At 42.4% G+C, this 12,042-nt stretch overlaps 1 protein-coding gene across 5 annotated transcripts in view; it reads right to left on the bottom strand.

The window, feature by feature from the left end:
• The window catches only part of LOC109568646 (RP1 axonemal microtubule associated), a 211,437-nt gene that overhangs the window by 18,786 nt on the left and 180,609 nt on the right, over positions 1–12,042 (bottom strand). For all 5 annotated transcript variants that reach the window (XM_070802550.1, XM_070802545.1, XM_070802549.1 and 2 more), the window contains 2 exons: positions 2,772–2,949; positions 884–1,015 (listed from right to left, as the gene is read on the bottom strand). In XM_070802550.1, the coding sequence (XP_070658651.1) occupies positions 884–1,015; positions 2,772–2,949 (310 nt within the window). The remainder of the gene's footprint in view (positions 1–883; positions 1,016–2,771; positions 2,950–12,042) is intronic.

Below are 12,042 nucleotides of genomic sequence, written 5' to 3'. Positions count from 1 at the left end.
CCCTTACTTCCTGACACAAGATTAAATTCCCCATCTGTGAAAAAAATGGAACTAAATATATGTTTTTCATGCAGTGTGATTTGTCACATGGCTCCAAGAATTCACAACATGACATGAAATACAAAACTGGGCCTGGTCCAATGCAATGAAAACCGAAAGGCTAACTCCCCTCCCCTCTGGTTGACCATGGGGTTTTCAGCAAGAAACATCTATGTTCTGTCACTTTCTAAAGAACAGAGAGCACATGCAATAACTCATTTTCGGAAAGCAGCTTTTTTAAAGATAACATTATACCTGTCTCTCAAGATGGATTTAATAAAAATGGTTCACAGACAGTGGTCATCATTTCATTTTGCCCAAAGATGACTACATTCTGATGCACAGAATTTGTCAGATATCATTCATCTTGCTTGTCAGTCACACAGAACATAATACATTTAAGAGCGAGGAAAATAATTAAACACACTGAGAGACGGAAACTAAAACTCCAAACTTCTGAGGCCCAGAGTACTTTATTCGTGCCTTAATTTCTGTATCAGGAAAGTGGGGGAAGTTATTTTTGTCGTTGCTTAGTCTTTGGTGAGAATTTGCTGTTATTCATAAAATATTTTGTAGGTAACATCATTTAATACCACTTTCCTTTCAAGTATTGTTCTAGAGTGAACACTGAATTCAAGAGAAAGAAAGAAACATTTTAAAATATACATAATTCTCTGCAATATAAAACCGAAGCATGAAAAAGCAAGATAACAGGCGAAAAGCAAGTTCACGTGGTATAATGTGACCTATAGTATAAAAATAATGTGGGGCTCTTCCTGAGGTAGACACAGAAAAAGCAGTGCAGACAAAGAAACCAAGAGAAGAGAGAACAGCTGTTTCTTACGTGCAGTTGAAGGAGATGGGGCTCCTCTGGCCTCTGGTTCTGACGGCATTTCTTGCTGGTTTCTTGACTCAAGGATCTTCTCCTCTTCTTGGCTGGGTGTTACAGACATACCACTTGGGTTTTCTCTGCCAACTGAAATTAAGATTTGGAAAAGTTTTATCCTCTCAAACCACTTGTTTCTTCTCAGAAAACCCACCATCTGCTCATCTATGCAAGTTTAAGCTTTGCTATTGTGTCCACTTTGATGCCGTCAGAGCTCTTTACTCTGCACTACATAGTAACCAGAAAAATGATTTTTTTATAGCAGTGGGCTGCACATGAGTGGTATCCCTATTAAATCTGTGCATTCCTTTTAAGTCTAAGCAATAGTTTAATGCCATAATATGAATTGAATGACTTATTCAAGATGTTTTTCTTATAGCTTCTAAATGGGTACATTGCCTACATCAAAAGGTAAACCTGACTAAACGTTGTTCAAAAATGCTTTATGTGAATTTAATGGAAATTTAAGAATCAAAAAAGTATATATATATATATATATATATATACACACACACCTACAAATGAAGAAAACATTAGCTAGTTTTCTGCCTTTTATTTAGAAGCAAGTTGTTTTGTCATCTTGTTCAGAAATAGATATCCCCAACCTAGCTATGAAATTAAAAGATGCTTGCTGCTTGTTATGGCAAACATAGACAGTGTATTAAAAAGCAGAGACATCACTTTGCCAACAAAGGTCCATATAGTCAAAGACACAACTGAGTGACTGATCAACAACAACAATAGATAAAAATACAGATATTATATATACTACCCCCAAGATACATATTATATTTATGTATCACTCATCTGATAGGATATACATTTTAAAAATGATGAGAATTTTATATCTATCTCCATATAAAGTATAGGTAGACCTTGTTAAGAAAAGAGAAGTTAAGTAAGAGACAGACGGACAAAGAAAATCATCTAGATTTTGATTAAGCCAAAATCCATGGGACTAAACAGGGTAAAAATTATATCACAAAGTGAATTTTGAGATAATTTAAGAACACATTAGAGTTTCCCCAATTAACCTTTGCTTAGGCAAATATGTTCTAAGCTTCAGTTGTTTAAACAAAGCTCTTAAAACCTTACTTCACTTTGCTAGAAAACCTGAACTTAAATATGAGGGAAACCAGTTTCAAAATATTCACACTTCTATCCCATTCTTAGAATTTTTATCCCAAATCCTATTTTAATTCAAATCCCATTAGTGCTGATCTTTTTATCTCCTTTTACACTGTGAACATTAAAAATTAATCACAATGAAGCTGAGAATGTTTCTAACAGCTCCATCCCCTCTCTGTATATGCTGCTACTGCTAAGTCACATTAGTCATGTCCGACTCTGCGACCCCATAGACTGCGGTCCACCAGGCTCCCCTGTCCCTGGGATTCTCCAGGCAAGAACACTGGAGTGGGTTGCCATTTCCTTCTCCAATGCATGAAAGTGAAAAGTGAAAGTGAAGTCGTGTCCGACTGTTAGCGACCCCGTGGACTGCAGCCCACCAGGCTCCTCCGTCCATGGGATTTTCCAGGCAAGAGTACTGGAGTGGGGTGCCACTGCCTTCTCCGCTCTGTATACGAGATATCCGTAAATAACAAAATACAAGCATGCATACACATACACACATACACACACCCAATTTAAACAACTACAAAAGAGCTTAATGTAGCAAAAAACTTTATACCTAACATTAAACATCTGAGAATTTGAGATGTGTTTTTATTATGCCTTTTTCACTGCTTCTAGAATAACAAAAATGTAAATACAGTGAAATTATCAGTCATTGTACACACACCATGACAAAACAAATCAAAATGGAAACATTTCAGGGTAAACGTACATTTGATGACTTGTGGATAGAAGAAAACACTCCCGTTCTCAGTATAAACAACTGGCTTTGCCTTTCCATCTGACCGAAGTCCAACAAACAACCCTGGGCTCTTCACCGATTCCAGGCTTATACATGCATTTCTCAAGTTCTTCTTAATTTTAAAATGACAGTCACTGTCTCCTATACCCTATAATCAAGAGAACATTATTTCATAAATATGAGCAACACTGAAGGATAGAACTTAAAACCAGTCATTTCACAAGAATATAATTTTGCTGCAAGTCCTCTTGACAAATTTAGAAGCTGTTTGCACAAAGCCCACTATGTGCTTCACCCTGCTCCATAAGATCCGGAAACAGAGGCCAGTGATTGGCTGAGCGAGTGGACACAGGACTCTGCATCTCAGAGGGCTTTCACATGAGTAGAGGTCAGTGTGTGCTCATTACCTCCAGAGCTGCCTGCCCCTGTAAGTGAGGATGGAAAGCTGACACATGAGTGCTTTGGAAACACTCTAAAGTGGTGTTGGAAAAGAGGGCAATTCTTACAAGTCTATTTACATTTAAACAGAAACCAGGGGCTTCCCTGGTGGTCCAGTGGTTAAGAATCTGCCTTCCAATCCAGGAGACACAGGTTCCATCCCTGGTCCTGGGGGACCCCACAAGCCCCTGAGCAGCTAAGCCTGCGTGCCACAACTACTGAGCTCATGCTCTAGAGCCCACACTCTGCAACAAGAGAAGCCACTGAAATGAGAAGCCAGCACACCACAATGAAGGGTAGCCCCTGCTTGCCGCAACTAGAGAAAGCCCACGTGCAGTAATGAAGACCCAGCACAGCTAAAAATAAATACATAAATAAAATAAATTTTTAAATAAAGCAAAAATAAACATAAACCAATTTTCACCAGTAGAGTTCACATAAATGACTCAAGGGTTGTAGAGCAAAACATTCAAGAACCAGATGCCAAAGGAGTAATCTACACACCCTTCAGATCATCAAAATCACCTCTTTTTATGGCATTTAAAAATCTAAGATTAGAAAACATTTCACTTTTTGTTGCTTTAAAAAGTTTTCTTAAAAAAAAAAAGTTTTCTTATAAGATTTAGGAGTTCTGAAAAATAGGTTTTGTGAGACTGGACTGAAATTTCCAATAGCATCTATTATTTGTAAAAGATAACTGCATTCAGGTCTCTGCCCTGCAAAGTGAGTTTCTTTTAGGTAAGAACAAATGTCTGTTGTCTGTTCTCTCCCATAATGCAAATATGAATTAAGCAACCTCTATAGTCTGTTCTTGTTTTGGATACAATAAAACTCTGGCTTTGATTTGTATGGCCAATTAGAGGACACAACGACATATACAAATAAAAACACAATATGTAAGAACAACAAAATAGAGATGAATTCCTCCAGTTTGAGGAGAGAAAAGTCACTAAACTCTGGAGAATAAGGAAGAAACTCAATAAACGTTTGTTAGCTCTAAAAATAGTTATCCGTTTTGATCGTTTCTAATCTCATAATTTCTTCATGCAATGTCTTTCCCTCTCTTTTTGATAATGAAAAATGGGATTATTCCCTCTAAAATTCACCATTCCAAGTGATAGGCACTGAGCGACTTCACTTTCACTTTTCACTTTCATGCATTGGAGAAGGAAATGGCAACCCACTCCAGTGTTCTTGCCTGGAGAATCCCAAGGACAGGAAGCCTGGTTGGCTGCCGTCTGTGGGGTCACACAGAGTCGGACACGACTAAAGCGATGCAGCAGCAGCAGCAGCATGGTGGCTAAGACAGTAAAGAGTCTGCCTGCAATGCAGGAGACCTAGGTTCAGTCCCTGGGTTGGGAGGAATCCCTGAAGGAGGAAATGCCAATCCACTCCAGTATTCTTGCCTGGAGAATTCCATAGACGGGCTATACTCCATGGGGTCAGAGAGAGTTGGACATGACTGAGCAACAAACGCTTTCACTTTCACCCACAATGCGGCACCTTGGTCTACTGAATGTTTCAAGTTGGGGTGAAGGAAGGATTTTCTGACCTTCCCCAAAGCCAGTAATAAGACCCTCATGTGGGAGAGGTGTCCTCCCAGGGCGTCCTTATCTCCAAGACAGAAAGGTTTTGATGAATAGGAATATGTCTTGCCCTTCCCCCAGTCCACCAGGCTTCACTCATACCCTTCTTCATCATCTAACGTCTTTCCACGAATCTCCATTCTTCATCACACTCAGTGTAAGAACACCCAGCTTCTTCACTCTGTTCTTAACAAGGGCTGCCCATGGGAAAAAGTAGTTAACCAGAGCCTAATCTCTTTAGGTTTTCAATTATGTCTGACTCTTTGAGACCCCATGAACTGTAGCCCACCAGGCTCCTCTGTCCATGGGATTTCCCAAGCAAGAATACTGGAGTGGGTTGCCATCCCCTTCTCCAGGGGATCTTCCTGACCCAGGGATTGAACCCTGGTCCCCTGCATTGCAAGTGGATTCTTTACCATCTGAGCCATCAGGGATTTGCATTTTTAGGTTTTATCAGAAGCCTAACTGAGCCAGAGGGCGGGAATTATCCAGCTCCAGCCCCCTCTGGCCACCCTAGGACTGAGACGCACTTTTACAGTTCACAGTCCAGAGGTGATGAAATAAAAATTCACATCTTAAGAAAAATTCAAACATAAAACTTTTTCTCTGCCCTTTGGCCTCCTCCCTCCCCTCCACTGTGCATTGTTTATCTACATGGTGCATTAATCAGATCTCCCCAATGGCAGAAATACCTGCTCAACCATAAAGATCAATGTTTCTACATCTGGCACTAGCCTCGTAACTCTTCAGAAAATAATGTTTCTTTCTCAAGTCCCATAAGGGAGGATGATGACCCACACTCACCTTGTATATGCAGATTATCTTTGGTGAAATTTGTGTAAAATGCTGATATATAATTTCCCGTAAAGATAGCGATTAGTGAAGAACCGACTGGTCAGAGGACTTGGGGAGATACTGGGCTGCGCCTAATGGAAGTTCTCAGCTTAAATATTTACTCATGACCTTATTAATGTTACTAGCTGAATTATTTGCATTCTGCCTATCTTTTAAGTGGGCTTTCCAGGTGGCACAGTAATAAAGAATCAATCTGCTGCCATCGCGGGAGACAAAAGAAACAGCTTCAACCCCTGGGTTGGGAAGATCCCTACAGGAGAAAATGGCAACCCACTCCAGTATTCTTACCTGGAGAATCCCATGGACAGAGGAGCCTGGCAGGCTACCATCTATGGGGTCGCAAAGAGTTGAACGTGACTGAGCACATACACATCATTGTTTTTTGAATTACCAAATGTGTGACTAAACCTCAGATAAAATTAATGATGACTAGGCAATTTGAAATAATTAACCAATATATAGTTTTATAAGATCAATGATTAAAAAGCTATGGTACATATACACAATGGAGTATTACTCAGCCATTAAAAAGAATACATTTGAATCAGTTCTAATGAGGTGGATGAAACTGGAGCCTATTATACAGAGTGAAGTAAGCCAGAAGGCAAAACACCAATACAGTATAATAATGCATATATATGGAATTTAGAAAGATGGTAACAATAACCCTGTGTACGAGACAGCAAAAGAGAACACTGATGTATAGAGCAGTCTCATGGATTCTGTGGGAGAAGGAGAGGGTTGGAAGATTTGGGAGAATGGCATTGAAACATGTAAAATATCATGTATGAAATGAGAGGCCAGTCCAGGTTCGATGCACGATACTGGACGCTTGGGGCTAGTGCACTGGGACGACCCAGAGGGATGGTATGGGGAGGGAGGAGGGTTCAGGATGGGGAACACATGTATACCTGTGGTGGATTCATTTTGATATTTGGCAAAACTAATACTATTATGTAAAGTTTAAAAATAAAATAAAATTAAAAAAAAAACACAATCAAAAAAGAAAAAAAAGCAACAAGAGGGAACCACTTTCTAAACCACAACAAATTAGTGAGACAGGTGGTCCAGAGGCTTTTGGTTACTGATAACAGGGTCTAGTTAAGTAACAGCACTGATTGGCCATCCATGAAATCCTTTCCTGACTTGGAAATGAGAATTCCTAGTGCTACGGGACAAAGCTGGTCCCATAAAATGCCTCCCAAGACATTGCCAAAATTAAGACTGAAAGGGAGGGGATTGTAAAATAACGTTGCCCACCATCCAGTTCTACATGCCATTAGCACTGCAATCTCTGACATATAGTACATCCTAAAAGGAACTCGGGACAAAGATCAGGATGAAGCACTTGTGCTCTGGGAAAACTGAAGAGCTCTTCAGATGCCTAGATATTTTCAGGAGAAATTTTTTATGAATCTGGATTTTTGCATCTTCCCATTCTTAGAATGGGGCTTCCCAGGAGACTCAGTGGATAAAGAATCTGCCTGAAATCCAGGAGACGCAGGAGATTCAGGTTCAAGCCCTGGGTCAGGAAGATTTCCTGCAGGAGGGCATGGCAACCCACTCCAGTGTTCTTGCCTGGAGAATCCCATGGACAGAGGAGCTGGCAGCCTACAGTACTCAGGGTCACAAATAGTCAGACACGACTGAAACAATGAAGCACGCACACACGCATACTTAGAATAGCACTAACACCATAACTAAGATGTCCGCTCCTCATGACCAGCAGCAAGCTTCTGCTGGGGTTTGTCCTTGATTTCACGTACCCCTTCTCCATAATCACACATACATTGACCTCCCACTTGCCTCTTTGGAACAGTTCTCAGAGCTCTCCAAGAGGCCATCTCCCAGACTACAGCCTCAGCTTGCTGCTTCTGCTGCTAAGTCACTTCAGTCGTGTCTGACTCCGTGCAACCCCATAGACAGCAGCCCATCAGGCTCCCCCATCCCTGGGACTCTCCAGGCAAGAACACTGGAGTGGGTTGTCATTTCCTTCTCCAGTGCATGAAAGTGAAAAGTGAAAGTGAAGTCGCTCAGTCATGTCCAACTCTTCGAGACCCCATGGACTGCAGCCCACCAGGCTTCTCCGTCCATGGGATTTTCCAGGCAAGAGTACTAGAGTGGGTTGCCATTGCCTTCTCCGCAGCTTGGCTCGAATAAAATTTTCTATTTCTTTCTTAGATTTACTATTGGTTAAATTTTTCATTGACAAAGACAGATCCACTAAAAACATGACATCATTATTTACATAAAACGAAGTTTTTCACTGAATTAACCCACTGATCTAGCACTAAGTATACCTGGCCCAGCTCTATGTTTCATAAGCAACTTCATCAAAATCTGAATAGTCTTTAACTTTCTAGCTACTTGCATGTGTAGAAATATATTTTGAGTGAAGAGGCAACATTAGATAAAACTGAGATGAGAGAATCATGCCTACTTTCTACAAACTAAACTCTTGCCAACAAACAAGGATCCTACTGGTGTGGGGTGTGTTTGTGTGTACACTGTCTTTGGTTTCCTGATTACTCTTCAGCTTGTCTTTCCTACAAATCCTACACCTTTTTTCCCTTCATATTCATGTTTAGTGACAAGTTCCACCTATGTTGTTGTGAGGCCTGTTTTTCTTCTTTATATTAACAACCATACAATTGTTCCTAGAAAAGGCAAGCAGTTTGCATTCATGCTACCTTGAATCCCTTCTACACCCAAATCTATTAAAGTGATTTACTCCTACGGTATAACAATTTTATGGTAACAGAAATAGAAACATTTGTTACAGGATCAGCATCGCTTGGTTTAAACATGTGTGTTTGCCTATAAGAAATGTTTTCAAATATACAATGGCAGACACATTGCAAACATTAATGCTTTTATTCAATTTCTACCATCAGCATCTGCAGAGGAGCTCCCAGGACTGAGGCACTGTCGGGTATTTAAGGCACAGGAATGTCCACTGCATCTTCAATTCCTTTGGAAATCATAAGCATGCCTTACGCCAGCCTCTACGCAAATCAGGACAATTAAGATAATTGCTACCATTCTCTTTTCAAAAGTGAAGTCATTCTAGCCCAGGGATTTCTGATCAGATACAGTGAAAGTGAACAATAATGTGCCTGATTGTTATGTATCAATAATAGCTCCTAAGAGCAAAAAAAGCACATGCTTTCTGACTCAAAAGACCCACCATGGAGACAGGCTGGATCCTGGACCCTTTGTGGCAGTGCTGAACTGCCTGCACCTGGACAAACACCTCCTCAAACAACAGAATAGAAACAAACTATACAAGATTAAAAATAACTGAACGCATGCACAGGGCAGGGCAAATCCTGGACAAAAGATACAGAGAGACCGAGAGACCCCAACTGCCATTTCTAAACAGCCTGGAGCAAAAGCAGGGGACTGCACATGCCCCTGCACACACCACCACCTAAGGGTGGGCAAACCACCTAAGCCACCCCTCCTGCCTGACCTGTGGACACAGCCCCTCACCCTAGAAGGAACCAGCTCACCCACCGCAGGCAGGGAGCAAGGGCGCCTCTCACTTGTCCTCACACCCTCCTGCGGCAGTGTGCTCAGCCATGCCCGACTCTGAGGGACCCTGTGCACTGTAGCCCGCCAGGCTCTTCTGTCTATGGAATGCTCCAGGCGAGAAATACTGGAGTGGGTTGCATTTCCTTCTCCACCTGCTGAAGCGGGAACCCAAATAAAGCCTTGCCTGAATTTCTTCTCTGGCATCTAGTCAATATCTGTTAAGGAGGCCACAAACCTAGTCAACATCACTACCAAAATCTCAGGGGGAGAGGTTTAGTTGGACAACCATATTGAAGGGTCACTAGACAAGTTATGATGTAAAGAAAACACTACGATGAAAGCGGTAGAAGTAACATACATATGATGAGAGTTCTGTGCAGGCACCTGTCTGCAAAAGTACTGACAATCACATAAGTCTACTGAGTAGATCCTGAAGATCTAATTGGCTTTTTCAATGAGTCATGAGTCAGGTGGTGCCCACACAGCATGTGGAGGGAGACTGGGGGGTGGGGGGCTGCCAAGTGAAGAGGGTTCTAAAGGCAAGACAGGAGAGTCATAAACAAAAAAGGTTATTTCAGATTAAGTCATCTCCCTTCGCGCACAGAAGGGTCTTATTAGATGGGTTACCTCATCTTCCTTTGGGGGCTGGAAAGGGCCCACATGATAGCTTACCTCACTGGAGCTGAGGTAACTCCAGAAAATCCCTAACTGACCAGCTAGGACTCCATTTCTGGGGGAGGGTAAAACTTCAGTTGGGCTTCCCTGGTGGCTCAGTGGTAAAGAATCCACCTGCCAATGTAAGATACACGGGTTCAATCCCTTGGTCAGGAAGATCCCATGGAGAAGGAAATGGCAACCCATTCCAGTATTCTTGCCTGAAGAATCCCATGGATCCATGGGGAGGCACTTGGCAGGCTACAGTCCATGGGACCGCAAAGAGTTGGACACAATTTAGCGACTAAACAACAAAACTTCAATCAGGCTAGATATTAAGTCCAGGTTCAGTGACATGCCCAGCGTAAGTGACTCTTGGGCCCATGCTCTTCTTTTTAATAATACCAAAATAAGGATTTTCCTGGCAGTCCAGAGGCTAAGACTCTGTGCTTCCAATCTAAGGGGCATGGGTTTGATCCCTGGTTGCAGAACTAATATCCCACATGCTGCATGGCCAAAAAAAAAAGAAAAAGAACATTCACAAATATTTTTTGAAAAAGCTTCCTGAATTGCCAGGGAAAAGTAAAAGCAAATTTGAAATGAAGACAATAAAATAAAGTTCAAATTTTTTATTTTATTATTAAAATAATCATAATGCTAAGTCACTTCAGTAGTGTCCGACTCTGTGTGACCGCATAGGTGGCAGCCCACCAGGCTCTGCCGAACCTGGGATTCTCCAGGCAAGAACACTGGAGTGGGTTGCCATTACCTTCTCCAATGCATGAAAGTGAAAAGTAAAAGTGAAGTCGCTCAGTCGTGTCTGACTCTTCGCGACCCCAGGGACTGCAGCCTACCAGGTTCCTCCGTCCATGGGATTTTCCAGGCAAGAGTACTGGAGTGGGTTGCCACTGCCTTCTCCAAAATAATCATAATAACAATTCCCTGGTGGTTCAGATGGTAAAGAATATGCCTGAAATTTGGGAGATGTGGGTTCAATCCCCGGGTTGGGAAGATTCCCTGGAGATGGAAATGGCAACCCACTCTACTATTCTTGCCTGGAGAATCCCATGGACAGAGGAACCAGGTGGGCTATGGTCCTTGGAGTCTTAGAGTCAGGCAGGACTTTAGTGACTAACACTACTGTCCAAAAGCAAACGGAACCACTGTTTTCTTCAAGTTATCAAAAATCTTTAAGAGATGCTACTTGAGTTTAAAAAACTCCAATACATGATTGCTGGCCTCAGTTCCACAGTGCACAGGAAATTCTGAACTTAGCTTTTCATCCTGAGAAGTCCATGGTGGGGCAGGGCCGGGGGTTTGGTCTTTGTGCTAGAGCACAAAACAGCCTGAGCGGAAACAATTTCAAACCCAATTCTTCACCTGAAAAGCTGTCAGCAAGGCTGGTTCTAGAAAAATTAAAAAATAAAAATAAAAAAGAAAACCACTTTGTCTTTTGGAAGCACCTCCCTGCGGGGTTTCCTGACTCCAGTTTCCTCTTGGCGATCAACCCAGTTTCTCCAGGCTGATACCATGAATCCTCCACAACAGGTGGGCAGACCTGGTGTGACTGAGCACTGACACCAATGCGGCTGTGGACAATCACTCAGCCAGTTCCTCTGTGTTAGGATAACACTCCCCTGCGTTAATCTGTTCATTTCTGCTCATCTTCCTATGCTCAGTAAAGCCTTCCGCCAGGACTCCTTCCATTCCCTCAGCTGGTCAGAGCACTGAGTCACCCACCTGGCAGGCGGAAGGAAAAAGAAGGAAGCCTTCGTGTTCAGAGGAGCACGGACAGAGCCAAGATTCTGCTCCACACTTGCAGAGGAAGCGTCCTCGCTTGGAGGGACAAGAGAAACACCATGCAGAGGAAAAAATGGAAGCAATAGAGAGGCCCCGGCAAACTGGAAAGGGAGAAACGGAAGAACCAAGAGAAGCCCCATCCAACCAGAGGATGAGGCAGCCACACGTAAGGTGACTGAGCACCAAGCTGGCCCTTTGGTTGTTGTCACAGGAAGACAGAGTTCAGGGCTGGCCCATCCCCAGTTTGGGGTGACAGTTATCTGTGCCCCCATAAACTGCCTCCGGCAACCTGAAACACATGCACATAAAGACATGTGTCACGTAGGAACACACCTTCTGTCTCCTGGTTCTGAGCAGTCCCAGGAGCCCCAGAA

This window comes from Bos indicus, chromosome 14 (genome assembly GCF_029378745.1).
Source record: "Bos indicus isolate NIAB-ARS_2022 breed Sahiwal x Tharparkar chromosome 14, NIAB-ARS_B.indTharparkar_mat_pri_1.0, whole genome shotgun sequence".
Taxonomy (NCBI): domain Eukaryota; kingdom Metazoa; phylum Chordata; class Mammalia; order Artiodactyla; family Bovidae; genus Bos; species Bos indicus.
Note: the sequence above shows the minus strand (reverse complement) of the source record. Positions and strands in the feature narration are given on the sequence as shown.